We start from the raw sequence: 26,024 nt of genomic DNA, 5'->3' as shown, positions 1-26,024 counted from the left end.
AAAAAGTAAATACGCCTATGACACTTCCATGATTGGTTAACCGCTAATGAGGTTGGCAATTCACCTCACTGTTTCTCTCAACAACAACAAAACCCCCCCTACCAGTCATCTGAGATGCCAATGTTTGTGTCAAAGGCAACCAGATTTGGAAATTGAACAAATGTGGATGAAACTTCAAATGAAAGGGGGGGAAAAAAACACCTTGGGCTTGTTTCAGACACTACTTCAGATTTTTGAAGGAGAAAGCCTTTAAAAAAAAGTGCATTATTATTGCTGGAGAAGAAAAGTGACAGTTAATTTCAAAAATAAAAATACAAAGCGGAGAGAGCTTCAATGAGCTGCCACAGGAAAGATGGCAGTGGTTTGCCAACGGCCGGCCATTGGGGCAGGGAAGGCGGGAAAAAGCAAGAGCGCGAGTGGGCAGCGCGCGAGAAACAGGGAGCGCGCCAGAGTTTGAAATCAAACAAAACCGTTGGAGAAAGCACGTGATCGCTTTTGCCCGCCCGCTCCCTCCCTCCCCGGGCTGGGACACTGAGAGCGGACCGAGTAGGGTGAACCCCATGGGCGGGGGTGGGGCGGGGTGTCACGTGGTTCTCGGAGCCGGGTTTGCCAGACTCCCTCCGGCAGTTGCTGGGCTGGGACACTGAGAGCGGACCGAGTAGGGTGAACCCCATGGGCGGGGTGGGGTGTCACGTGGTTCTTGGCGCTGGGACACTGAGAGCAGACCGAGTAGGGTGATACCCGGGCGGGGGTGTCACGTGGTTATCGGTGCTGGGACACTGAGCCGAGCCCCGGGACCAGGTCGAGGGGGGGAAATGCCGAGTCCCCGGCCCGCGGCCGCAAATGGAGCCGAGCCCCGAGACTGGGCTGAGGGGGGGAAAGGCCGAGTCCCTGGTCCGCGGCCGCAAATGGAGCCAAGCCCCAGAACCAGGCTGAGGGGGGGAAAGGCCGAGTCCCTGGTCCGCGGCCGCAAATGGAGCCAAGCCCCAGAACCGGGCCGAGGGGTGGAAAGCCCGATTCCCCGGCCTGCGGCCGCAAACGGAGCCGAGGACCGGGCTGAGGGGGGGAAAGCCCGAGTCCCCGGCTGGGGCCTCCAGCTCCACAAGGTGGGGAGACCTTCCCTGGAAGACAACTGAGTTCCTTCATACTTGAAATGGATCACTTCATTTCTAACTGTTCCTAAATACTATTTAAAACTGAATTAATTTGTTCTGTTCCTTAGTTCCCTGTATTAAAGTTCAGGTTTTTAAGCACCCCACAGCTAAGAAGACAACTGCACTACATGATCTGGCATTAAGCCATATAGAACAGGAAGGTGGCAGCTGTTAAAATGTGAATAAAAGTAAAAGCTGAGGTAAAGATGGCCGAATTAACAGCAGTTTGAAAGATTAGGCCCTGCCCACACACGCCATGAAAGGCCCCCCGTGACGCAGTGCTCTCCCCCCCGTAGGATTGGTCAACCTTCACGTCACTCCACGCTAATGAGCGGTAGGATTGGTCAACCGCTAATGAGCGGAATTTTGCCATTTTTTGAAAGTTTTTTGTATACTGTCCGAAAATTTTTTGTCTGACCAAGAAGTAAATATGCCTATGACGCTCCCCTAATCATAAGCTTTCTTTTGATATAACATATGTGTAGGTACACTCTATAACTTTTGAGTGATGCCCAGACAGACAGACAGATCGATCCTTTTATATATATATGCTGGAGTGCCCGGCGGTTCCGAGGCATGTTGTTGTTGGAAGAGAGAGAGAGAGCGACTGGGGGGAAGAGAGAGCGCGACTGGGGGGAAGAGAGAGAGCGACTGGGGGGAAGAGAGAGAGTGACTGGAGGGAAGAGAGAGAGCGACTGGGGGGAAGAGAGAGAGAGCGACTGGGGGGGAAGAGAGAGAGAGCGACTGGGGGGAAGAGAGAGCGACTGGGGGGAAGAGAGAGAGCGACGGGGGGAAGAGAGAGAGTGACGGGGGGAAGAGGGGGGGAAGGGGAGGGGGGAAGAGGGGGGGAAGAGGAGGGGGAGGAGGGGGAGAGGGGAAGGGAGGAGGGGGGAGGGGAGGGGAGGGGAGGAGGGGGGAGGGGAGGGAGGGAGGGGGAGGGGGCGGGGGAGGGGGAGGAGGGGGCGGGGGAGGGGAGGGGGAGGGGGGAGGGGAGGGGGGGAAGGGGGATGGGGAGGGGGAGGGGGTGGGGAGGAAGGTGCGGGGGGGAGCAGGGGGAGGGGGTGGGGAGGAGGGGGGAGGGGGAAGGTGCGGGAGGGGGAGGGGGAGCGGGGGGGAGGGGAAGGGGGAGAGGGAGAGGGAGAGGGAGAGGGAGAGGGGGAGGGGAGGGGGGAGGAGGGAGAGGGGGGGGAGTCCCCGAGCCCCGCCCCCGATGTCCCGAGCCCCGCCCTCCCGAGGCCCGATCTCACGAAGCCCGATCTCCGGAGCCCCGCGCCCCGCCCCCCGATCTCCCGAGCGCCGATCTCCCGAGGCCCGATCTCCCGAGCGCCGATCTCCCGAGCGCCGATCTCCCGAGGCCCGATCTCCCGAGCGCCGATCTCCCGAGGCTCGCCCCCCCACCCCCGCTGATCTCCGGAGGCCCGATCTCCCGAGCCCCGCCCCCCACCCGAGCTGGCTTCAAGAGCAGAGAGAGAGACACCGCCGCGCAACCTACCGCGTGAGGCCCGGCCAGACTCAAGTCACGCGTGCTGACTCCTGCCCCACCCGCCTTTACTAACATGGCGGCGGTGGCGATGCTCGGCTCAGGCCCGCCCCCTCCAGCCTTCACAAAGGTGGCAGAGATCGCGAGCCGCTTGTTCAGCGCGACGGGAGGTGCCTAGCTCGGGCGTGGCTGGGCAACAGAGGCCCAGGCTTACAGGCCTGGAAAAACGGTTAAAGGTAGGAAAATTCTAGATGTTACAGAAAAGATTTACAAATTAATTAACTTTTTTTAAAAACAATTTGTGTTTTAAAAGCAACTTTATTTTTGCTGGAAATGTAGATTAGAAAGAAACATGCAGAAAGCGGGAAAAAGAAATGAAAAGTTTGGAATCAAGATGGCGGCGACTCACCTCGGTTCAGAACGATAAGGCCCACCCACACACGCACTGATTGGTCGACCGTCAGGTCACCGAAGCGTAGGATTGGTCAATCGTCCCGTCACTCGACTCTAGGAGGGCTCGCCCGCAAGCGCCAGGAACCCGCCCCTGCCATGCAGCGATTGGTCGACCGTCGGGTCGCTCGACCATACGATTGGTCGACCTCGACGTCACTCGATGCTAATGAGCAGATAATGAGCGGAATGTTGAAAGTTTTTTGGATACCGCGGGTGCAATTTTTGTCTGGCTGAAACGTAAATATGCTTATGATGATTCTGGAATCGTAAGCTTTCTTTCGATGTAACACACGTGTAGGTACGCTCTATAACTTTTGAGTTTATTCAATACAGACAGACAGACGGAATGACAGACAGACAGATCGACCGCTTTATATATATAGATAGCTGGGGGGGCCCGGCGGTGCCGAGGCTTTTTTGAGGGCATGTTGTTGTTGGAAGAGAGAGACAGAGCGACTGGGGGGAAGATAGAGAGCGACTGGGGGGAAGAGAGAGAGCAACTGCGGGGAAGAGAGAGAGCGACTGGGGGGAAGAGGGAGAGCGAGAGACTGGGGGGAAGAGAGAGAGCGAGAGACTGGGGGGAAGAGAGAGAGCGAGAGACTGGGGGGAAGAGAGAGAGCGAGAGACTGGGGGGAAGAGAGAGAGCGAGAGACTGGGGGAAGAGAGAGAGCGAGAGACTGGGGGGAAGAGAGAGAGCGAGAGACTGGGGGGAAGAGAGAGAGCGAGAGACTGGGGAGAAGAGAGAGAGCGCGTGAGACTGGGGGGAAGGGAGAGAGCGAGAGACTGGGGGGAAGAGAGAGCGAGAGACTGGGGGAAGAGAGAGAGCGAGAGATGGGGGGAAGAGAGAGAGCGAGAGACGGGGGAAGAGAGAGAGCGAGAGACGGGGGGGGAAGAGAGAGAGCGAGAGACTGGGGGGGAAGAGAGAGAGCGAGAGACTGGGGGGAAGAGAGAGAGCGAGAGACTGGGGGGAAGAGAGAGAGCGAGAGACTGGGGGGAAGAGAGAGAGCGAGAGACTGGGGGGGAAGAGAGAGAGCGAGAGACGGGGAAGGGAGAGAGCGAGAGACTGGGGGGAAGAGAGAGAGCGACTGGGGGGAAGAGAGAGAGCGACTGGGGGGAAGAGAGAGAGCGACTGGGGGGAAGAGAGAGAGCGACTGGGGGGAGAGAGAGAAAGACTGGGGGGAGAGAGAGAAAGACTGGGGGGGAGAGAGACTGGGGGGGAGAGAGAGCGACTGAGGGTGGAGAGAGACGGGGAGAGAGAGAGAGAGAGAGACTGGGGAGATAGAGAGAGAGAGACTGAGGGGGTAGAGAGAGAGCGACTCAGGGGGAGAGAGACGGGGGAGAGAGAGAGAGCGACTGGGGAGGGGGGAAAGGGAAAGGGGGGAAAGGGAAAGGGGGGGGGTGAGGGGGGGTTGGGGTGGGGGGGAAAGGGGGGTGGGGAGGGGAAAGGGGGGTGGGGAGGGGGTGGGGGAAAGGGGGGGAAGGGGGAAGTTAGAAGTTGAAGGCGCTAGATAAATGCAAGCTGGGTTAATGGCGTTTCTTTGAATCCCTCTGACATCCAATGCAATAAAGAGAGATATTTTGAAAGCATTGGCAGTGCAACCTCTCGCAGAGGTCAAGGCGGATACCGACCTGGATGAGCATAGCCCGGCCACAGCTCAGGAAGCGAGCGCCGGGCGGCTGCAGAGGAGGAAGAAGCAGCCGAGCGAGAGCAGGGAGGCGGCGACCCGAGCGAGAGCGAGTCCCGGCGCCGGTCGGTGCAGCCCCACAGCGGAGCAGAGGCTCCAGCACCCGGCGCCACTCAGGCTCGGAGACGGGCAGCCGGCGCCGGCACAGCCACTCGAAATGGCCGTCAAAGTAGAACCGAGTGTTCAAAAGAACTGAAAATAAGAGCACCTATCGAGATTGTTTGATGTAAATCAGTCACCTACCCTCAAAACTGACGAAATAAGGATCTTGTACTAAAAACCAGAGCACTCAAAATCCTAACATCTACACAATTTTGCCAGTTATTCTGCTTATTATCCCGCCCCATCACCTCAGAGAAATGTGTTCAGATTGAGGGAGCAAAACATTTGGCTGTGGAGTCAAACAGCAAGGACACTAGAAAATATGACGCATTTGCCAAACAGAAATGTTTTAAAATTCTATCAGCAATAATTTAGGTCAGGGGTTCTACTTTTTATTTTTTGAATATACAGTAGGCTTTTTCATTTTAACTCCTGTTCCAATTGCAAGTATAAATATGCTGCTCAGAAGTTTTCTTCAATTTCTCCCCAAATATTATTATTTGAATTTAGTGACATCTGTCGGCACCAATGTTCGCTGTGGGCAGCACTTGGTTCTGCGCGGCCGGGGTGACAGGAGAGAGGGGAGAAAGCTACGGAGACCCCGTGGGCGGCGTAGCGCCTGAGACCCGGCCCGAGTCACCCGAGCTGAGCTCCCGCTGCAAACGGAGCCGAGCCCCGGGACCGGGCCGAGGGGGGGAAAGCCCAAGTCCCCGGCCGCAAACGGAGCCGAGCCCCGGGACCGGGCCGAGTGGGGAAAAGCCCGAGTCCCCGGCTGCAAACGGAGCCGAGCCCCGGGACCGGGCCGAGGGGGGGAAAGCCCGAGTCCCCGGCCGCAAACGGAGCCGAGCCCCGGGACCGGGCCGAGGGGGGGACAGCCCGAGTCCCTGGCCGCAAACGGAGCCGAGCCCCGGGACCGGGCCGAGGGGGGGAAAGCCCGAGTCCCTGGCCGCAAACGGAGCCGAGGACCAGGCCCAGGGGGCAGCGGCATCGCGCCGGGAATCCGCTCAACTCAAGGCCCAGGCTTCCCGCGCTGCTAGGCCGCGGCTCCGCGCATCCACTGCAATAAAGAGAGATTGCTAAATAGTATTTAAAAGTCAATGAATTTGTTATTTTCCTTAGAGAGAGAGGGAAGAGGAGAGAGAGAAGGAGCGAGTAAGGTAAAGAAAGGCAGAAAAATCAAGATGGCCAAATGAACTTGCAGTTTGAAAAGTTAAGCCCCGCCCACAAACGCCATTACACGCCCCCCGTGACGCAGCGCGCTCCCCGTACGATTGGTCAACCTTCACGTCACTCAATGCTAATGAGCAGAATTTTTCCCATTTAAGGAGTGGAATTTTGAACGTTTTTTGGATACCTCAGCACAATTTTTGTCTGACGGAAAAGTAAATACGCTTATGACCGTTCCGGAATCGTAAGCTTTCTTTTGATGTAACACACGTGTAGGTACGCTCTATAACTTTTGAGTGTATAGAGGACAGACAGACAGACAGACAGACGAGCGATTATATATATAAGATAGATAGAGAAGATACATGGCAAAGAATGTTGGCCCAGTAATTCCTGTCACAACGCGTGAGTACGGACGGGGTACTCACGCGTGTGCCCGGAGGAATTGCCGGTTTTCAGCATGCACAGCGCATGCACTGAAAACCGGCATTTCCTGTCCTCTGACCAAAGGGGTTAAGAGGCAGAACGCGTGCGACTTGTGATGCAGCGCGTACGCGCTGAAATTCCTTTTTTTTCCCCAGAGTTGCCCGAGTGTAAAGGCCTCGGGTTTTTACGCGTGGAAAAACCAGACGTAAGTATTTAGTTTTACAGGTAAGTGGTCTTTTAGTACAATTTAGAATTTATTTTCCCACAGGTTTATTATTTTTAAAGAATTTACAGAAAGGTAAGTTTAGTTTTAGACCCTATTTAAAAAAAAAAAATTTTTTTCAAAAATTTGATTAATTGCTTAAAATATTTTTTAAAACTTATTTATAGTTAATATAATCAGTGGGATGTTTTTTTAAAATTTTATTTAAAGTTTAAGTGGTGTTTTGGCAGCCCATACTTTTCATGAGTTTGACAGTTCTTACTCTCAAACTCATGAATAAAGTTTCCCCTCCCCTGATTGGCTGCACAGTGCTCACCTGATCCCAGCCGGCACATCGCACGAACTACGCCGCTGGATCAGGTAAGCACATCGCGCTGACATCTAAACCGGGCCAGTGACAGGAAATGCAAGCAGGCCCGGGCTTCAGATGTTGGCGCGCCGGGTGAGTGCACATCGGGGGCTTGCATGCGCGGCAAGCTCCCGATCCTAATTTCAGGGCCATTATATCTGTTAGCATCATGTTGAATGGACAATCCATATGAACATTCCACTCCTACCAGTACAATGGATCAAAAGATGATTAATATATGATTACAATAGCCCTGAATTGCAGTTGGTACAATCTGGTGACCTTTCTGTTAAAGTAAATTTAAACTTTTCAACTTTTTGCTGATGGAGTTTATAACCTCAATAGTAACACCAAAGATTAAGAAGACTAACTAGGGACATGCAATTCTCCAGTTATTAAAAAGATCAGTTTCTGAGTTTAATCTATGCTATTTGGCACTGGAATAATGAAAGATAGCAACAGACAAGAGGAATAAACTATTAAGCTTGAACATCTGTTATAGACCACTGTGTTCTCAGTGGAGACTGTAATTCAATCAAGTAACCTAAATGATACTAGAAACCATTAGTGTAAAGCCTGAGCAGTCTACTATGAACGTCACTTAAGTAGCAAAACCAGATTACAGCTTTAAACTTGCATCCAGGTATCTGTCAATTTATATAATTCAACAAAATACATTTAGTATGACCTTAATTTTGTTGCCATTTTGCACTGGCTGCCCTGAGTGGGTGGTTATGAAATTTAGGTATCATGACATAAGACCTGGAGGCATGAACATCATGTGACAAGTCAACAAGATTTTACTGGGTTATATAGTATTTTTATATTTTGACTTAATATTTTGTGTTGTTTTAGGTAACCTGATCCTTGTGCAGTTTTATTACAATGCTAATGTGGGTCTGAATGAATGAATGCACCTGTCACTTGTACAATATACATAGTAACAATGTATACACACAAAGACAATTTAATGTAAAAGACGACTGCAAATATTTTAAACATGGCAATTTGTATTTTTCACTTAAAAAGTAATACAAGTCCTTACCTAGTATCCACTTCATTATTAATAATTCAGTCCATGTAAATGTTGTAGTTTTCACTCTGAAGATCTGTCTTGGGTTATCTGTGACAGTTTCATTGGGCAAATATTTTACACCTTCAAATCTGTCTGATGCATTTAAAACCAGTAGTCCTAGAAAGATGGTGAATGAAACTGCATGTGCTACAAACTTCATAAATGGACTTCTTAAAATTTGTCCCAGCTGAAAACAAAGAAGCATCAAGATGGTAAGCAACACAAGATTGAATTCTTTAAAATGATTTGTGGATGTGGCAGTGATTTCAATGACCGGTGGTATTCAAACTATACTAGTTGCAATTTACATACAGGGACAGCAGACATGTAACAGAAACAGCAAGATGAATTTCCCATTGTTTTTCAATGCAAGTGAGTTTCCCCCTCCATGGAGATAAGAAGCTATCTAGGCAATACATGCTTCCTGATATTAGGTGTTGAATTATTTTCAAGTACTTCACAGGACAGGTAAGGTCTGTTGGGAAGGAGAGGATATGGGGATAGAGCGAACGGGTTGGGAGCGGGCCAGAAGATTTTTGTGGGGTCCGGAGGAGCATATTTGCACAATGGTGTACAAGGTCCCCACCAAACCTTCAACTGCTGGTCGTCCGTTCTTCAGGCGAGAAATAGGCGGCCAGCAATTGAAAGTCGTCCCTTACATTTTTGGGGGGAAAAATTGGGTTGATTTGCACCTCTCGTTAGCGCCTCCGGGGGCGCTAACGGGGCGCACATCCCCTAGCGCCCGGGCGCGGTGCTGCCAACGCCTTTCGTGAAATTCAGTGGGAGGTTAGCAGTGGCGGCAGCTGGTAGCACCCTGCGGCGCTGTGCCGCTGGTGATGACATCATCGGCGTGCGCAGAGCCCCGCTTGCGCCACGGCCGCAAACTTCCCTTGCGCCCCCTGACCTATCGCCGGATGATATGTCCGACAGGGTCAGGGGGCGTTTTTACAGCGGCGGCGGCGCAAGTAAAAGGGGCAGGTGTCGGGCGGCCATTTTTTTTTGGCCGATTGCCAGCACCTGCCCCCTTCACCTTTTTTCCTCGGGGTGTCGCTGCAATCACTCAGCCCAGCACTCTTCTTGAGTGCCGAGTTGTTTTCACAGCACCCCACTCCCCGGTGGTCCAGCATGGTCCTGGTGCGTGCTGCGCTAGGCCCCTCCCCTTTAATCAGGGGAGGGGGCCTGTAATACTGCGGCGCTACTACTGAATTTCTGGCGGAAGAGCTCTAACTTTTTTGGGGCACTAATCCCAAAAGGGGCGCCACCCAATTTCCCCCCCTTTATATCTTGAGTTAAGGTGTTGAAATTAAACAAAAAGAAAAACTGAGCAGCTTGAGAACAAAAGCAATCAATTCAAAAATGTATCAGAACTGAAGTCTAGGTCTATAAGTTTTAGCCTGCACTCTGAATTTGGGCTCCACAGACATTTTTATGTCAATCTATATCAGTAGCAATGAAGCTGTATTTCTTCACTTCTTCCATGAATCAAGAAGCTCCCTTTCAAACAATTTAGAGTTTTGCAATTGTAGTGCTCTGTTGGCAGTTTATTCCATAAATCCATAAATGTGAGGAGGCTGTTCCTTATTCAGATTAGCCCAAGGCTTCCTATTTTTTACTGAGAGATTTTCTTGCTTTTTCTCTCCTATGTTTCACTTACATTTTGAGTAGGAATATTCCATGTTGACAGAAGCTGCCATTAAAGTCAGTACAATTTGCAGGGGTCTAGGCCATTGTCATTGCTTCTTTTATTCTCGGAATGTGGGCAACATTGGCAAGGCCCCATTTATTGACTGCCCCTGTCTTGTTTTGCACACTTTGTACAAAAATAATAAATTGCAGGACAACGGAGTATTACAGTTTAAACTCTTTTAATGAAGCATCAGATCTGTGCTTACTCACAGCAGTACAGCACCGTGTGGACCAGATGGAGTCAGGACCCTGGGTCCTCCAAAACAATAGCAGTCCTTACAGATGCCTGCAGGCCAATGACAACTCAGCATGTGATCACATGTGAATATAATAGGTATTCCTTGCAGATGCCTGCGGGCCAATGATAATTCAGTATGCAAATATTACATCCCCTTTCTTTTAAAAGAAAAATGTTATGCATTACTTTTGAACCTTTCTTCTACATAATGTTCTCAGTAGCATCAACATATAAGTAAACTCAACATTTAACTAGCACTGAAAACATCTCAACATTTCAATAACAATGTACAGTTTTTTTTAGGGCAGTGATCTGCCTACACCCTTTGGCAGTTCACAAGTCAAGGATAACTCTAGGCTTGACATCTCGTCGGAATGACGGTGTTGTTCCTTGGTGTTCAGGAGGTGCCTGCGATTGCGGCGGTACACCTGTCCTTCTGGGGTGCGGATGCGATATGATCGCTCAGTGTCAGCTGGCTGGATGATGACTGCAGGCTTCCAATAGCCATGCTCCTGGATTCTGACGGATTCTCCATTGTGCAGCGGCGGCAGTAGTCTAGCTGACCTGTCATAGTATCTCTTTCGATTTATATTGGGGCCCATTGTCTAAGGTCTCTACAATGCCATGCCTGGCAAAGGCTGCCTTTAGCTTGTGGATCACACCTGCAGATGTGGTGCTGTGAAGCTTGTCCAATTCAAAAAATCTGTAGTAATCAACAGTCACTATGTAGTCCTCGTTGTTCCATGTGAACAGATCTGTTGCCGCGACCTGCCAGGGCCTGTCTGGGATACTGTGAGGTATCATGGGCTCTTTGACATTTGATGGGCGGCGTTCTAGACAAATGGAACATTTTCCGACAATGTCCTCAATGTGTTTGCACATTCCGGGCCAGAACATAATGTCACGTGCTCTTTGTTTGCATTTTTCCATGCCCATATGTCCAGCATGAATTTTTGTCAACATCTCTTCTGAGATTGGTAGGAATGATGATTTTCTCCCCTTTGAAGACGATTCCGTTGATTTGTGACAGTTCGTCTCTGTGGTTCCAGAATTCAGATATGCTCTGAGGGCATTTCCTCCTTTCCTCAGGCCATCCTTCATGTATGACTTTGCTCAGCAGTGTGAGTTGTGCATCTTTCTCTGTTTCTGCTCGGATCGCCTTCAGTTTTGAGTCACTCACAGGTAAGCTGTTGTACACCATGTGCACCTGCACATCAGTGCCTTCACTGAGGCTGCTGTCCTGGTAGCTAAGAGACTTTCTGGAGAGCGTGTCTGCGACAGTAATGTCTTTGCCTGTTATGTTCATTAATAACTAGTCGTATTCATTATGAACAGCTAGCTTCTAGCTAGTCACTTTATTCATGCCATGTGAACTTCTGTACAGCATCCATCTTGACTACTGCCTTGTGGGTAGCCTACTCTTATATACATACAGCTCTACAGCTCCACCTAGTGTACCATTCTAGAATGACAGGTTACTGATCATTACATCCCCTTTCTTTGAGGTTAAACAAAATCAATATCAATCAACTTTCAAGAAACACGATAAAGATGATATCAGTAACAATTTTGTTAGTGCTCTATAAACATAAACATTTTCACAACAGTCAACACATTTTCAAAGCTTTACTTTATACTCAAAGAGTAAGTCTATCAGGCTTTTTTACTTCACGTGTGGATCTTCTCAGCACGGGTAAGTCTCATGTGTTTTCATGAGAGCCGGTATGTGTGTTTGTGTTAGATTGTTCTGGTGGTGATTGACAAGATTCAGTTGCGGCATTGTCATCGATTTGCTCTTAGATAGTTTCTTGTGTTTTTAGGAGGGAACGGCAGTTCCTCCTGAGAATCTGTCCTTCCTCAGTTTTAACAGTGTATGACCTTGGTCCTACTTCCTCAAGAACTGTAGCTTTCCTGTTCCATGCATCTGGATCCTCAATCCTGACAACATCATCCCTTGTCAATGGTTTCAGAGTTTTGGATGACTTGTCGTAGTATGATTACTGTTTCAGCTTTAACAGTTGAAGTCTCTGTCTCAGTTCCTTACTCTGCTTTTCTTTTGCTATTTGCTTTGATTTTGTGTCTGACACGGGCAGCGCAGCAGTGACCATACTCACATGAACATCCACGTCTTCTTCAGTAGAGCTCACATGACTCATTGTGGGTGCTCGAGATAGTGCATCTGCTAACACTATGTATTTGCCTGGTGTGTAGATCAGTTCAAAGTCATATCTTTGCAGCTTCATCATGAGTCATTGAATCCTTGGAGACATCTCATTCAGGTTTTTTTTTATGATGGCAACCAGTGGGCAGTGGTCTGTCTCAGCTGTGAAGGTGGGAAGTCCATATATGTAGCCATGGAACTTTTCTAGTCCAACTACCAAGCCTAGACATTCCTTTTCAATCTGGGCGTATCGACACTCAGAATCAGTCATAGACCTGGAGGCATAGGCAACAGGCTTTCAATCTTCACCCTCTGCTTGTAGCAAGACCGCGCCTATGCCATCTTTTGATGCATCCATTGACACTTTGATTCTCTTTGATGGGTCAAAGAAGGTGAGTACAGGTGTGGTTGTCAGCACTGTTTTGAGGTTCATCCACTCATGTTCATGTCTTTCTGTCCATGCAAACTCATTTGTTTTATGTAGCAGGTCTCGCAGACAGGCTGTCTTGGCTGACAAGTTAGGAATGAACTTTCCAATGAAGTTTATCATCCCCATGATGCGTAGCACTCCTTTTTTGTCAGTGGGTCGGGGCATGTTGAGTATGGCGTTTACTTTTTCCATATCTGGCTCTATTCCTTTACCAGATAGATTATCTCCTAGAAAGTGATTTCCTGGACGCCAAATTGACACTTGGCTTTGTTGAGCTTCAGTCCGTTCCGGCGTATGCTCTGTAGCACTTTAGTCAGTCTCTCATTGTGTTCTTTCAGTGTGGAGCCCCAGATGATGATGTCATCAGCATAGACCCAAACTCCTTCCAGACCTTCAATTATGTGTTCCATCGCTCTATGAAAGATTTCAGATGCAGATATTATCCCGAAAGGCATTCTGAGGAAACAATACCTGCCAAATGTTGTGTTGGAGGTACAGTATATGGTGCTCTCTTCATCCAGTTTTAGTTGCCAAAATCCTTGTGAGGCATCGAGCTTTGTGAAGTATCTGGCACCTGACATTTCACTGGTGATTTCTTCTTGCTTGGGAATCTGGAAGTGTTCACATTTTATGTTTGCATTTAAGTCCTTTGGATCCATGCATATTCTTAGATCATTGTTCTTTTTCTTTACACATACCACGGAGTTAACCCAATCTGTTGGCTCTTCGACTTTCCTGATGACTCCTAGTGTGGTCATTCTGTCCAGTTCATTCTTGAGCCAGTCACGCAGGGGTGCTGGAACTCTTCGTGGAGCATGTACCACTGGCTGAGCATCCTCCTTTAGCTGGATCTTGTAAGTGAATGGTAGAACTCCAAATCCTTTGAACACATCCTGGAAATTACTCACTATAGAATCCACCGAGTCATCTGGCCTGCTTATGGCACAGTTTATACGGTAGACTCTCTTGACCAGTTCTAAGTCCTCACAAGCTTTGTCACCTAGTAGAGAATCAAGTCATTCAGCCACAACAGAAAACATGAGATGATGCACTTTGTCTTTGACTGTCACTTTAAGTCTGCATACACCTAAGCTATCTATTTTCTGTCCATTATAGTTCTTCAGTAGTACTGACTTTCTGTATTTTTGGGCTTTTCTTTCATATTTTTAATGTCACTCATACTGATTAAGTTTGCTTTTGCCCCAGTGTCTAGTTTCAATGTAACTAATGCTCCATTTACCTGCAGTGGGATCATCCATTTGTCCTCTTTTACTGCATTAACTTTATGTTCAGCATTGTCCATTCCTGAGGGCTGCACATTTTCTGTATCCTTTTTGATATTGTCACATGACACCATTCCTACAAAAAATGTCTCACTGAAATCAGTGTCCTCAATCACATTGACTTGTTGCCATTTCTTTGTTTTTACTTTTGAAAAGCATTGTTTGGCAAAGTGATTCTTTCCATGACATTTTGTGCACATTTTTCCAAACGCTAGGCATTGTCGTGACTGGTGTTTGTAACCACAGCGTTTACAATTAAAAATTCCTTCCTCTGATTGCTTTTCATTTCTGTTCTGCCCACGTTTCTTTCCTTTGTAGGACACAGCACCAACAGCAGCACTATCACTTACTACAATCGCATTATTATTAATTTCACTGAAAGTCTTCGCGTGCTTTTGAGCTATATCACTGGCTTGACATATTTTCACAGCATTTTCCAATGTTAGTTCGGTTTCTCTCAACAGACGTTCCCTGACCTTTTTATCATGAATACCAAACACAATCTGGTCACGAATTGTGCTCAGAGAAATTACATGTCTGTGCTTTCAGTTTTAGATCGGTCACAAAGCTATCAAAAGTCTCATTTTGCTGCTGTGTCCTTGAACGGAACACGTACCTCTCATAGGTTTCTTTCTTTTTGGGAGAACAATGTGTATCAAACTTCTTTAGCACATCATCCAGTTTTTCTCTGTCCTCCTCTTGATCAAACACAAATGTATTAAATACCTCTATCGCCTGCGCACCTGCGACCATAAGCAGCAACGCTATTTTTCTTGCATCTGGCTTCGTACCGAACCCGATGGCAGCAATGTAGAGTTCGAATTGTTGTTTGAAAGTCCGCCAATTGCAGTCGACATTCCCTGTGAGTTTCAAACCCACCGGTGGCTTCAAAGTCTCCATGTCGCGTTTCACAATATTCAGCAGATTTTACCAATCCTGGTACCATGTTATGTTCATTAATAACTAGTCATTTTCATTATGAACAGCTAGCTTCTAGCTAGTCACTTTATTCATGCCATGTGAACTTCTGTACAGCATCCATCTTGACTGCTGCCTTGTGGGTAGCCTACTGTTATATACATACAGCTCTACAGCTCCACCTAGTGTACCATTCTAGAATGACAGGTAACTGATCATTACATTTGCCTGGACGGTGAATGATTGTGAAGTCATACTTCTGTAGCTGAAGGATCATTCTCTGTAGCCTTGGTGGGGCTGCGGCTAGTGGTTTCCTCATGATTGACTCGAGGGGCTTGTGGTCGGATTCCACAATGACTTGTCGGCCATAGACGTACTGGTGGAAACGCTTACATCCAAACAGAATTGCATATAGCTCTTTCTCGATTTGAGCATAGTTGATTTCACTGTCTGAGAGAGATCTGGAAGCGTAGCCAATGGGCTTTCCTTCTTACAGTAATACTGCGCCTAGTCCGTACTTTGATGCGTCCACTTGTAGTCTGAGCTCTTTGTTGGGGTCGAAGTAGGCAAGAACTGGTCCTGGTTCTCTGGTGATTATGTCTTTCATTTTCTGAAATGCTGTGTCATGTTGTTTGTCCCACAGGAACTCATTGGATTGTTTGAGCAACTGACACATGGGTGCGTTGATTTCGGAGAGGCTCAGGGCAAACTTGGCTAAGTAGTTAACCATGCCTAGTACTGTCTCTAGCTCTGCGCGGTTCTTCGGCGGCTCCATCTTCTTGATGGCGGCGATTTTCTCTGGATCCGGCTTAATGCCATCAGTTGAGAGGCGATGCCTGAAATAACTGATCTCGGTGGATCCGATTATGTTTTTCTCGGGGTTGAGCCGGATACCTTTCTCCCGTGATCTTTGTAGCATCGCACGGAGGTTCCTGTCATGGTCCTCTCTATTCCTGCCATAGATGAGGATGTCGTCTACGATTGCGACTACTCCGTCGAGGCCTTCATAGGTTTCGTCGATCTTCCGCTGGAATGCATCCTGAGCTGAGATAAGATCAAATGGTAAACGCAGAAATCGGTAGCGTCCAAATGGTGTGTTGAACGTTGTTAGCTTAGATGACTCTTCCGTGAGCTTGATAGTCCAGTATCCTGATCGTGCATCCATTATACAGAAGTAACGTGCTCCCACCAGCTTGGGTGTGATGTCATCTAGCATTGGTAGAGGGTAGTGAGGGCGTTTGATAGCCTTGTTCAAATCTCTGGGGTCGAGACAGACTCTGAGCTTGCCTGTACGTGGTTTCTCAACCACTACTAACACGTTGACCCACTCTGTCGGTTCTGTTTCCCGGACGATGATTTCTGTATTCTCCATGCTCTGCAGCTCCTCCTTCAGGCGACTACATAGAGCAAGGGGTATCCTTCTCGGTGGACAAACCACAGGAGTTGCTGCTGGGTCAAGGTGAATAGTGCATTCACCTGGGAATAGTCTGATTCCTTTGAAGACATCAGCAAACTCCTCCATGACTGTCTGCTTCTCAACTGGTGCTGTCAATGATAGCACTAGCTTGACGAGGTCCATGTCTAAACATGCCTTTAGACGTAGCACTGGAGGTGCTTGAGTGTCAATAATGTAAAAATTCAACATCATGTCGCTTTCTTTGTACTTGCATTTCATCACGCATGTGCCTTTTACATTGAGCTGCTCACCCCCATAGCCGGTCAGTCTGCGTGAGGTGGGCTGTAGCTCACACTCATCCTTCAAGCTGTGATACTCACTCAGAGGAATTACATTAACCTGAGATCCCAGTGTCTAGTTTAAACTTAAGCTCTTTGCCCTGTTTTCCTACCTCAATATTGGCAAAAGCTTGCTCAGTCTCTGAAATCTGTTTTTTCTGTGACACAGAATCAATAAACAGTTCCTCTGTATTTGGCTCTCTATCTGGCATTTGGCTGTCACTCACTGTGTGTACTGCTTTTCCGAAAACATTCTTGCAAACTTTAGCAAAGTGGTTCCATTTACCACATTTAGTACATTGTCTTCCTTTGGCAGGGCAGTACTCCTTTTCTCCATGCCAGTTGTTTCCACAATATCCACAGTTTTTGAAACATTTTTTGTCTGTGTCACCCATTTTTAGAACTCTCGCTGTTCTTTCTGTTCTGAAACACGCTCTCTGGGCAGTGTTCTTTGGTGTGTATCTATTAACTGCGTGCACTGTCTGTTCACTCGAGCTGCTCGTGGCGCCGGTTATGGTTTTCAACTGTGCTTGGGCTATCTTGTGCGATCTAGCTATGTCTATAGCGTTGTCCAGCGTTAACCCGGACCCAACATTCAAAAGTTTCTCTCTCACTTTAGCTGAATGTATTCCAAACATGATGCGGTCTCTAACCATCTCATCTTTATCTGCATATTCACAGACTTTTACCAGCAGTTTTAACTCAGTCACGAACTGTTCAAACGACTCACTAGCTCCTTGTACTTTCTTCTGAAACTTGTACCTAGCGAAAATCGTATTTGTCTTGGGCATCACATATGCTTCAAAACGGTCAAAATAACTTTTCAGTACCTTTGCTTCATCCGCGGTGAGAGACCATGTGTTAAAAATGTCTCTCCCTTTTTCTTTGATCCACAGGAGTAGGTAACTGCATTTTTCTTCCTCCCCTTTTCTTTTCAACGGACCCGAGAACATTAACTCCACGTGTTGCTTGAACTTGCTCCATTCTCTAGCTAAGTTCAAAGATTCCCAATTCATTCGAGGTAAGGGAGCTCCAATGATGTCCATTTCAAATCCCTGTTCTGACACCATGTCTTGTTTTGCACACTTTGTACAAAAATAATAAATTGCAGGAGAACAGAGTATTACAGTTTAAACTCTTTTAATGAAGCATCAGGTCTGTGCTTACTCACAGCAGTACAGCACCGTGTGGACCAGATGGAGTCAGGACCCTGGGTCTTCTAAACAATAGCAGTCCTTACAGATGCCTGCAGGCCAATGACAACTCAGCATGTGATCACATGTGAATATAATAGGTATTCCTTGCAGATGCCTGCGGGCCAATGATAATTCAGTATGCAAATGTTACAGCCCCTAGTTACTCTTGTTTTAATTGAGTGGCTTGCTTTAAGAGGCAGCCATATAGTGTTGGATTGGTGTCATGTGTAGGCCATATCAGTTAGGTGAGGCATTAATGAACCAGATGGGTTCTTACAACAATCCAGCAGCTTTCATGGTTAGTTTTCTGGTGCAAGCCCACAAATGTACTGAATGCAGATTCACAAGTGGGATTTGAACTCATGACCTCTGAATTGCTAGTTCAGTACATTACCATAACCTTTATGGGAGCTGCCCTTCAAGCATTTGTTTACTCAGAGATCTTTATTCTGAGGCTGTGGGTTGCAAGATGCTATTTAAATTGACTTTTTAACTGTTATCTTTTCCTCATTAATGAAATAATCAAAAATGAAACCAGGTTCATCAAAATACTATGAGAATTATTTGGATAGTGGATTAATTCCCCTATACCTGATTGCAGATTACACTATTTTCAGATGATTATACCAGTATCTTATTTACTCCACCTCATGCTTACAAGTCTCTGTCAAAAACTTTGGATGTAGTTTGTGAGTGTGCAGTGTCAGTCCTGCAGTGACAGCCTAATTGCAAAATAGTGTCGCAATGGAATTTAACTAATGGCAAGTTGTACTACCCTGTATTTGTAAAGATGGATGCAAAGTATCTTCATGTTTGTTCAGGTTTCACTTACAAACATCAGAAGAAATAAACTTTACATCCTTTCGTGAATGTGGTTGTTTAGATGCTCAGTAATTCTGAAAGTAATTTTCTTCTTTGCATGAAATTGCACTCCTGCAATATTTGTACAGTAATTCCAGATTGTTTTTTTTTATAGTCTCTTCAAGGTAACTCCTACTTTCTCAGAAGTATTCACTGCAGTTTACTACTTTTGCACTAATGTGACCCAACAGTTTCTTTTGCATCAGCCCACTGAATCACAGGACCTCAGTGACAACTCTTACCCAAAGTGTGGTCATAATGTGGAACGGACTTCCACAGGGTGTGGCTGAGGCTATTAGCAGAGATGTGTTAAGGGGACGCTAGATAAGGAAGAAAGGAATAGAAGGATATGCTGATAGGGTTAGATAAAGAGAGGTGGGAGGAGGCTCGTGTGGAACATAAACACCGGCATAAACCAGTTGGGCCAAATGGCCTGTTTCTGTGCTGTACACTCGATGTAACTTACACATACAATAGTGACAACACTGTGCAAAGGACTTTGGATTAGATCTCTGTTTGTGAATTACAGTATGTAATTGAATAGCCACAACTTTTAAAAAATACGAATCATTACTTATAAATCTACACAGATATTGAATGTACAAATCAATTTAACACTTCATAAAATAAACACCTGAAAAAAAAGTCTGTACCTTGCTGCACGGAGCAAACCAGTACCCAACCGCAAGAAATGGAAGGCCTAGGGTGACACCAAAGACAGCCAGGCACTTCACAGCTATTGACTGCTGACGTAAGCCTGAGAGATTTTCATACCAAATTGTAAGCAATTGCTGCTGGCAGTTAGGATGAGCAACAAACTAGTAGGAATAAAAGAAATATTTCAGTCAGCTTCATGTGGGTGTTTTCAATGCATTAGGTAGGGCTTTTGGGCAAATCCAACATTTCAAAGAAAATAGCTTGAAGAAAATCATTAGAAGCATTTTAACTATTTCTTTTAGAAAGCTATCTGTAAGCCGCTCCCACTCTGTCGCCATAACTTCACCGGAAGTACAGGGAAAGCCCCATTTTTGTGCATAAACGGAATTTTAAGCCAACTTCTGAAGTTACAGCAGAGGAGCGGCAGCAGCTCCAAGGAAATTCCTGGATTAAAAAAAAATTCAGAACAGAGAAGAAGTAACAAAGAAAAAAATTCTAATATAGCACTGTTGCCTCACAGCGCCAGGGACCCGGGTTCGAATCCGGCCTCGGGCGACTGTCTGTGTGGAGTTTGCACATTCTCCTCGTGTTTGCGTGGGTTTCCTCCGGGTGCTCCGGTTTCCTCCCACAGTCCAAAGATGTGCGGGTTAGGTTGATTGGCTATGATAAATTGACCCTTAGTGTTAGGGGGATTAAATACGTGGGGTTACGGGGATAGGGTGGGATATGTGTTGGTGTAGGGGTTACGGGGATTGGGTGGGATATGTGTCGGTGCAGGCTCGATGGGCCGAAATGGCCTCTATCTGCACTGTGGGGTTTCTGTGATTCTGTGATTCTGTGATATGTTTCAAATATCATTAAAATTGTAAGATTCTGTATGAATTGAATGTTTACCTCAATGTCAATAGCAAAGCGAGGTAAACAAAAAGAAGAGGTAACTGATTTGAAAGATGATTTACACAAAACAGTGGGCTGTATTTTTCCAACCTCGGCGGGTTCGTGGTGGGCAATGCCCGTGGCGTGTGGAGACCTCGCATCTGTCTCGATCCCGGCCTCCAACAAGATTTTACATTAATAGGGATTCTTAAGCCCGCCCTGCGAGGTTCCCGGCCTATTAATAGGAAGCGGGTCTGATGGCGTCGCATCATTGGCCGATTTCTTTAAAGGGGCCATGTGCAAATTGATCTTGACAGTTCTGCTGTCAGTATTCTAGGTGCTGCAAACACAGACAATCATTGCACAAAAGCGCACGGCTGCACCCAGGCTCTCCCATGACTCCCTCCATATGCTTATGGAGGGAGTCACCGCACTCAGGGAGGTCCTCTTCCCTTCTGATGGGCAGAAAACACCTCTCCAGGAGACCAACGCAGCCTGGTTGCACATTGCACAGGAGGACACAAGCAGGGATGTTGTCAGGAGGACCAGGCTGCAGTGGCGCAAACCTTTCAATGATCTCAATAGATCATGAAATGTTACTGCAAAGCCACAATCAACCTCATCCTGCTGTGCCACTCATCACATCCCCATCACTCTGCCTTCCTTATCCTACTCCTGCACATCCTTAATCACACCAACTTACCTTGGACCTCCACCCATTCCTCTCTATCTACATTATCACTTCCCCATCTCACTAGCCACCCCTCACACTCACCCTCATCCTAGTCCAATCATACCAACTAACACACAAGGGTAGGCACTTGGGTGGTTTAGTCAATGTTCATGTGAAGTTTCTGGTAATGTGCAGTCAAACATTGAAATCTTTATTTTGAACGCTTTGAGTTCTCGGACAGATTTGTGTGCACCTTTGGAAGTGGCTTAGTGAGTTGCAGTGAATGGTGAGACATAACTTCCCCCCCCCTGTCCCCAATGGTGATGAGTGTGAAAGGAATGGCTTGGACATTGTAGGGATGCTTTATGATGCTGGTGTGGGGTGGCACCAACCTGGTGCATCATGTGGTAGCCAGGGTGTACAGTGTTAAGTGAAGTAAATCTGGACATATGCACAGGTGCTGATGCCCTGTGTACTGTGCAGCATCAGTTGATTGCGGAGAAGGTTGGTGTTGTTGTTGGTGCAGCTGGTGTGCCTGGTAATGCTGGTGTTGGGGCTGATCGTGTTGGGACTCTGAGGACCAAGGTGAGATTTTTCAAGTGCACTGATGCTGATGGAATAGATGGCAGGTGAAGTTGAGATGACAGAAGTAATCTGTCAATGTTGAGATAGGTTGTTCCAAGGAGGTGACAGTGGATAGAGAGATTAGGCCAAACACTTCAAAAGTGCATAAAGCTCAAAAGTGGGTTCCAAATCATTAATGCTCCAGTTTCTAAGATTGGGAAGTGAACAGCTGTGAAATGGTAGGTTTTATACCACTTTTGCAGCTGTCACCTATTCACAGCAATCCACAGTCATTGAGAACACGACATACTTACCTGACGTGATACCCGCTCTCCGGGAACCTCGTTAAAAACCTGGTAAAATGGTAAGTACATGGGAAAATGGTTCTTAACTATCTTTTAATAAGCTTTTAACTATCTAAATTGGCTGACCCGCTGCTTGGTGTCAGATCTGTTCAGGGATGACAAACCCGACATTTGAGAAACTGACAAGGAGGCGAGTTTTTAGCGGGATAACAACCCACTGTCAATCTCTGTGATTTTGACAGTGGGCCCGCCTCCAAACCCGCACTCCGAGCGCCGGCACAATTCAGCCCAGTGTGTGGGACCTTCAACTTCAGCGGGGTCAATGGAAAGAAAAACTAGGTGCGATATCGCCTGTTTTACACCCCAGCCGAAATTGAAAGTTCCACCCAGAGGAAAAATAGGAGAAACTTAGATCTTTATGATACCTCTTTATTTCAGCCAGTAAAAGTTCCATTATCTGTATAGCCGGGTAAGTAGTGTGAGCAACGTTATCAGATGATCATTAACCATTAATTTTTATAATAAATGTGTTGATGCTTCCGTTAAAATAACAGAGAGAAGAATTTGATACGAACACATTAAAATAGGATAACATTGGTCAAGGTAATTTCCAGGTTAATGTTTGTGTGTGTTATGCATTTGTTTTGAAGGTACAATTTCTGATTAAATATCTTATTCGTGAATAGAACCTATAACTCTATTGAAACAAACATAGCAAGCTAAGATCCTAACCATTAGGCTCTCCTCCCAGTTATATCATAGATTATTTTCCGAATATTTTATTCAAATTTCTGATAAATAGCATTCAAATATGTATTTAGAATGAGTGCTATGGATTATTTGATTAAAAAAAAAAATCTGAACATCAGTGAACAAGAGATATTGCGCACAGAAGGATGAATAATCTCCTCACATCGTGTACCTATTTCATGAGCATTATCAGTACCTCACCTCAAAGGTTATTCATCATGTGTGGCCAGACAGTGACAGGCTAATACCACCCTGTGGGACATATTTGCTGAGCCCGATCCTGTGCTTGCCTGGCATCTATACATCTGCACCTCCCAGCAGGGTTCACAAAATAACCATCAGGAGCAAGAACTGTGGCTATTTTTCACCTTCTTAGCCATGGGTGCTGAAGCTATTTGTACTAGCGCTAGTGAGATCAGTTCACTCATCAGCAGAGATCAGGGGCCGAACTTGGAGCTTAATACCACATCCGGTGCATTTACTCACCGAGCCACTGGGGTATTTGTGCAATCTATTTTATATTAAACAGTAATTTTCACAAACACAGTTTCCTCTGACCTTATTAAATGAAACTGCTACCACCGAGACTGCAAACTGCCAGTACAGGAACTATAGTGAGAACGCTGACAGACTCAGCACTGAAAGAACAAGCCTCCTGATTGCTCATGCTACATTGTTGTGCTACAAAGTTAACTATTAAGTTAGAGCACTAAAAAGTTTGTTTTCTTTCTTTAACACTCTCACTCACTCATGCACGCAATTATTCTCTCTTTCACTCTCTCATTCACTCTCACACACTCTATTCCCACTTTCTCTCTCTCGCAGTCTTTATTCCCAATTCCCTCTCTGAAGGTCCACTTTCTTTCCCGCAATGGAAATGCTTGTTCTCAGCAGAATCATGAATATAATGGGTCAAGAGGATTCTTGACAGATCGGAAATGCCGGTTTTCAGCACATGCGCTTCGCATGCCTGAAACCGGCATTTCTGATGTCTCTACGGGCGTGTACACAGTCCGTACCCACCCATAGGCATCGGAAAATACGGGCCATTAAAAATAAAAACAACCTAGAGCAGTATATACAGGGCTCAATACTCCAAAACTGTGTCTACAGATTTAAAAAAAAAATGTGTATGGATATTTCCTTGTATATTTGCTTGATGAATTTGTTCATTTTCAGTACATTTGGGTGAGGTGTTCTGCAAAGCTGAAAGATCAGTTTGCTGACCAGTTTGAGGCAGCTGAACCAGGACTCAGATCCTACATCATAGCAAATGACTTTGGAACTTAATAGCAACAGAAATAAACTAAACTATCTAAAACCATAATCATTTATTTATTTCATGATAATTATAGATGCTTTGTGTTAGAAATATTGATGTTTTAAACCTACAGTTATGCGATAAGAACTAAGTAAAATTCTTGACAGTTTACTCAACAATTTTAGTAAGAACAGATTTACTTAAGCAGCAATTGTGCTGGTGAGTGAAAAGAGAAATTAATTCACTGTACACAGTTACGCTATCTGCAAAAGAAAGAATTGGTTTCTTGTGCTTAGGTTTATTCATGATAATTAATAAGCAAACATTTTTTTAAATCACACTTTTGAAATTTCTCCATGAATTCTGCTGGAAGTGCTAATAAAACTGAAGAAATTGCTCATATTGCATGATAAAGTGATATATGAGAACTGAAAATGTTCCACTTTGCATTTAATTACTTGCTCATTATTCTTTCCCTGTTGTGTCTTAATGCCTTCTTGATATCAGAGCTTATTAATGGGCTGTCATTTCTTTGTTGCGTAAACCTTCTCCTGCAATTTTGGAAATGTGCAATGAAATGATGCAATTTGGGCTTAAAATATTGGATCGCAAAAACATAATGATGTTCCTTGAGTATGACATCTTCTTGCAGAATGATATGTGCTTATTTTGGGCTCTTGCTCTTCTCAAAATGGTAACTATTTCCCCTTAAGGTGACATGACAAAAATGTAACTTTCGCTTCTCTTTTTAAAATGTTCTTATTCTCTTTAAACCTGCCTGCTTTTTAAGATGTTCCCTAGCTGAGGCCATTAGATTACATGCTCTGTGGTGTAAGCAGTCATAAAGAATTGCACAGGGGAAACTAGGCTTGACTAGTTCTCATTTTCATTCCCTCTCTGTAAGAAAGTACCTCCACTCAGTACCTTCCAGGTCAGGTAGTCACCAGGTCAGGAGGTCATAGAATGTAGTACTTCTCGACCACAAGAGCCATAGGGGGAGAAATTCAGTATCGCCCCGTTTGGGGCGCAATTATCGGCCGGGCGCAAAGTTTAGCGCCTGGTGCTAATTATCACCTCCGACTGCAAACTTGGCCTCTATTGCCCCTGGAGGTGATTTGAGCGCTAAATCAGGTGCCACACACCTGTCTTAAGGCACTAATGCCGAGGAGCGAGGCGCTAACTCAGAGCGCTGGCGAAGCTCAGTTGATGTCAGTTAGCAATTGTAAGACTCGCAAAATTTGTGCATTTCCCCGAAGGTTATTATCGATAAAAGGGACTCTGCGTGGACATTTCTTTTGAAATTAAAAAGGGTACCCAAGATGGCGTCCGTGCCTCATGGCAGAAAGCCTGTGGGTCTCCAAAATGGATTCTGCAGCCCAGGCAGTTTGAGGGAAATCGAAACTAAGGCTGCAGGTTTCCTGTGAAAAGAACTTTGTGGTTTGGGATCCAGACAAACTGTGAATTATGTATTAGGCCGAATTAGAGGCAGATCTGAATTCAATGAGGCCTACAGTTAAAGCCATCAAACAGTCTGCATACATAATCGGAAACAGATTAAACACATCCATCAAGGCTGGACAAGCCCATCAAGGACTTTCAGGACAATACGAGTCAATTATTGGGCCGGTAGATGCAATTACCGGCCATCTAAAAACCCGTCAGTATAGATTGCTACCATTATTTTAACTAGCCCGCCAAAAATAAAACAAAGAATTAACCTGATTTGGCGGGCAGATAAGGGTTTTTCGACGAAGGTATAATTGAAGGCCCCCAGGTAGCAATCGAAAGAAGAAGAAGAAGGAACTGCTGCTCAGCTGCTGTCGGTATTGCCGCTCCCCAGTTCTACGGCTCCTCGCCCTCGTAGCTGCTGCTCTTTCCCCCGTCCCGCGCTTACCCCCTGGCCTTTGCCCATGCCCTCTCCAACGCCGTCTGGACTCGCCCCGACACCGGGTCGGGTGAACACGGGCAATTCAGGTCAGGCGAAGCGGGACGCGATGAGGAGAGGAGGAGGGAAGACCACCCAGGGAAGGCCAACTGAGGGTAGGCTTCGAATCAGCCGACCTGTGAGTATCTTCATGTAAACTCAAGCTGTCGGCGAAGAATCATCCCTGCAAGGTAAAGTACACAAGCAGAGACTGTAACTTTGGGGTACTCGAACCTGGACAATGCCCTTGCAGCACCCGGAGCCCACGTGATGACGGCAGGCTCCAGAGAGCACCAAGAGCGAACCCCGAACCCGACCGCTGTTCTGAGTCTAACAAACCCCTTTTATTGGTGAGCATAAATTCTGACCCCTCATAGATTAACCTAGTTAGGT

The 26,024-nt window shown here is 46.5% G+C and overlaps 1 protein-coding gene across 1 annotated transcript in view; it reads right to left on the bottom strand.

Annotated features, from left to right (window-relative positions):
- The window catches only part of LOC147114049 (short transient receptor potential channel 7), a 164,579-nt gene that overhangs the window by 37,568 nt on the left and 100,987 nt on the right, over window positions 1-26,024 (bottom strand). The window contains exons 3-4 of the mRNA XM_085995598.1: window positions 19,275-19,439; window positions 8,085-8,301 (exon numbers count right to left, since the gene is read on the bottom strand). Coding sequence (XP_085851724.1) covers window positions 8,085-8,301; window positions 19,275-19,439 — 382 coding nt within the window. The remainder of the gene's footprint in view (window positions 1-8,084; window positions 8,302-19,274; window positions 19,440-26,024) is intronic.

The sequence above is a fragment of the Somniosus microcephalus genome, chromosome 8 (genome assembly GCF_052327205.1).
Source record: "Somniosus microcephalus isolate GS21.2 chromosome 8, FLI_Smic_1.0, whole genome shotgun sequence".
In the NCBI taxonomy this organism is placed as follows: Eukaryota; Metazoa; Chordata; class Chondrichthyes; order Squaliformes; family Somniosidae; genus Somniosus; species Somniosus microcephalus.
Note: the sequence above shows the minus strand (reverse complement) of the source record. Positions and strands in the feature narration are given on the sequence as shown.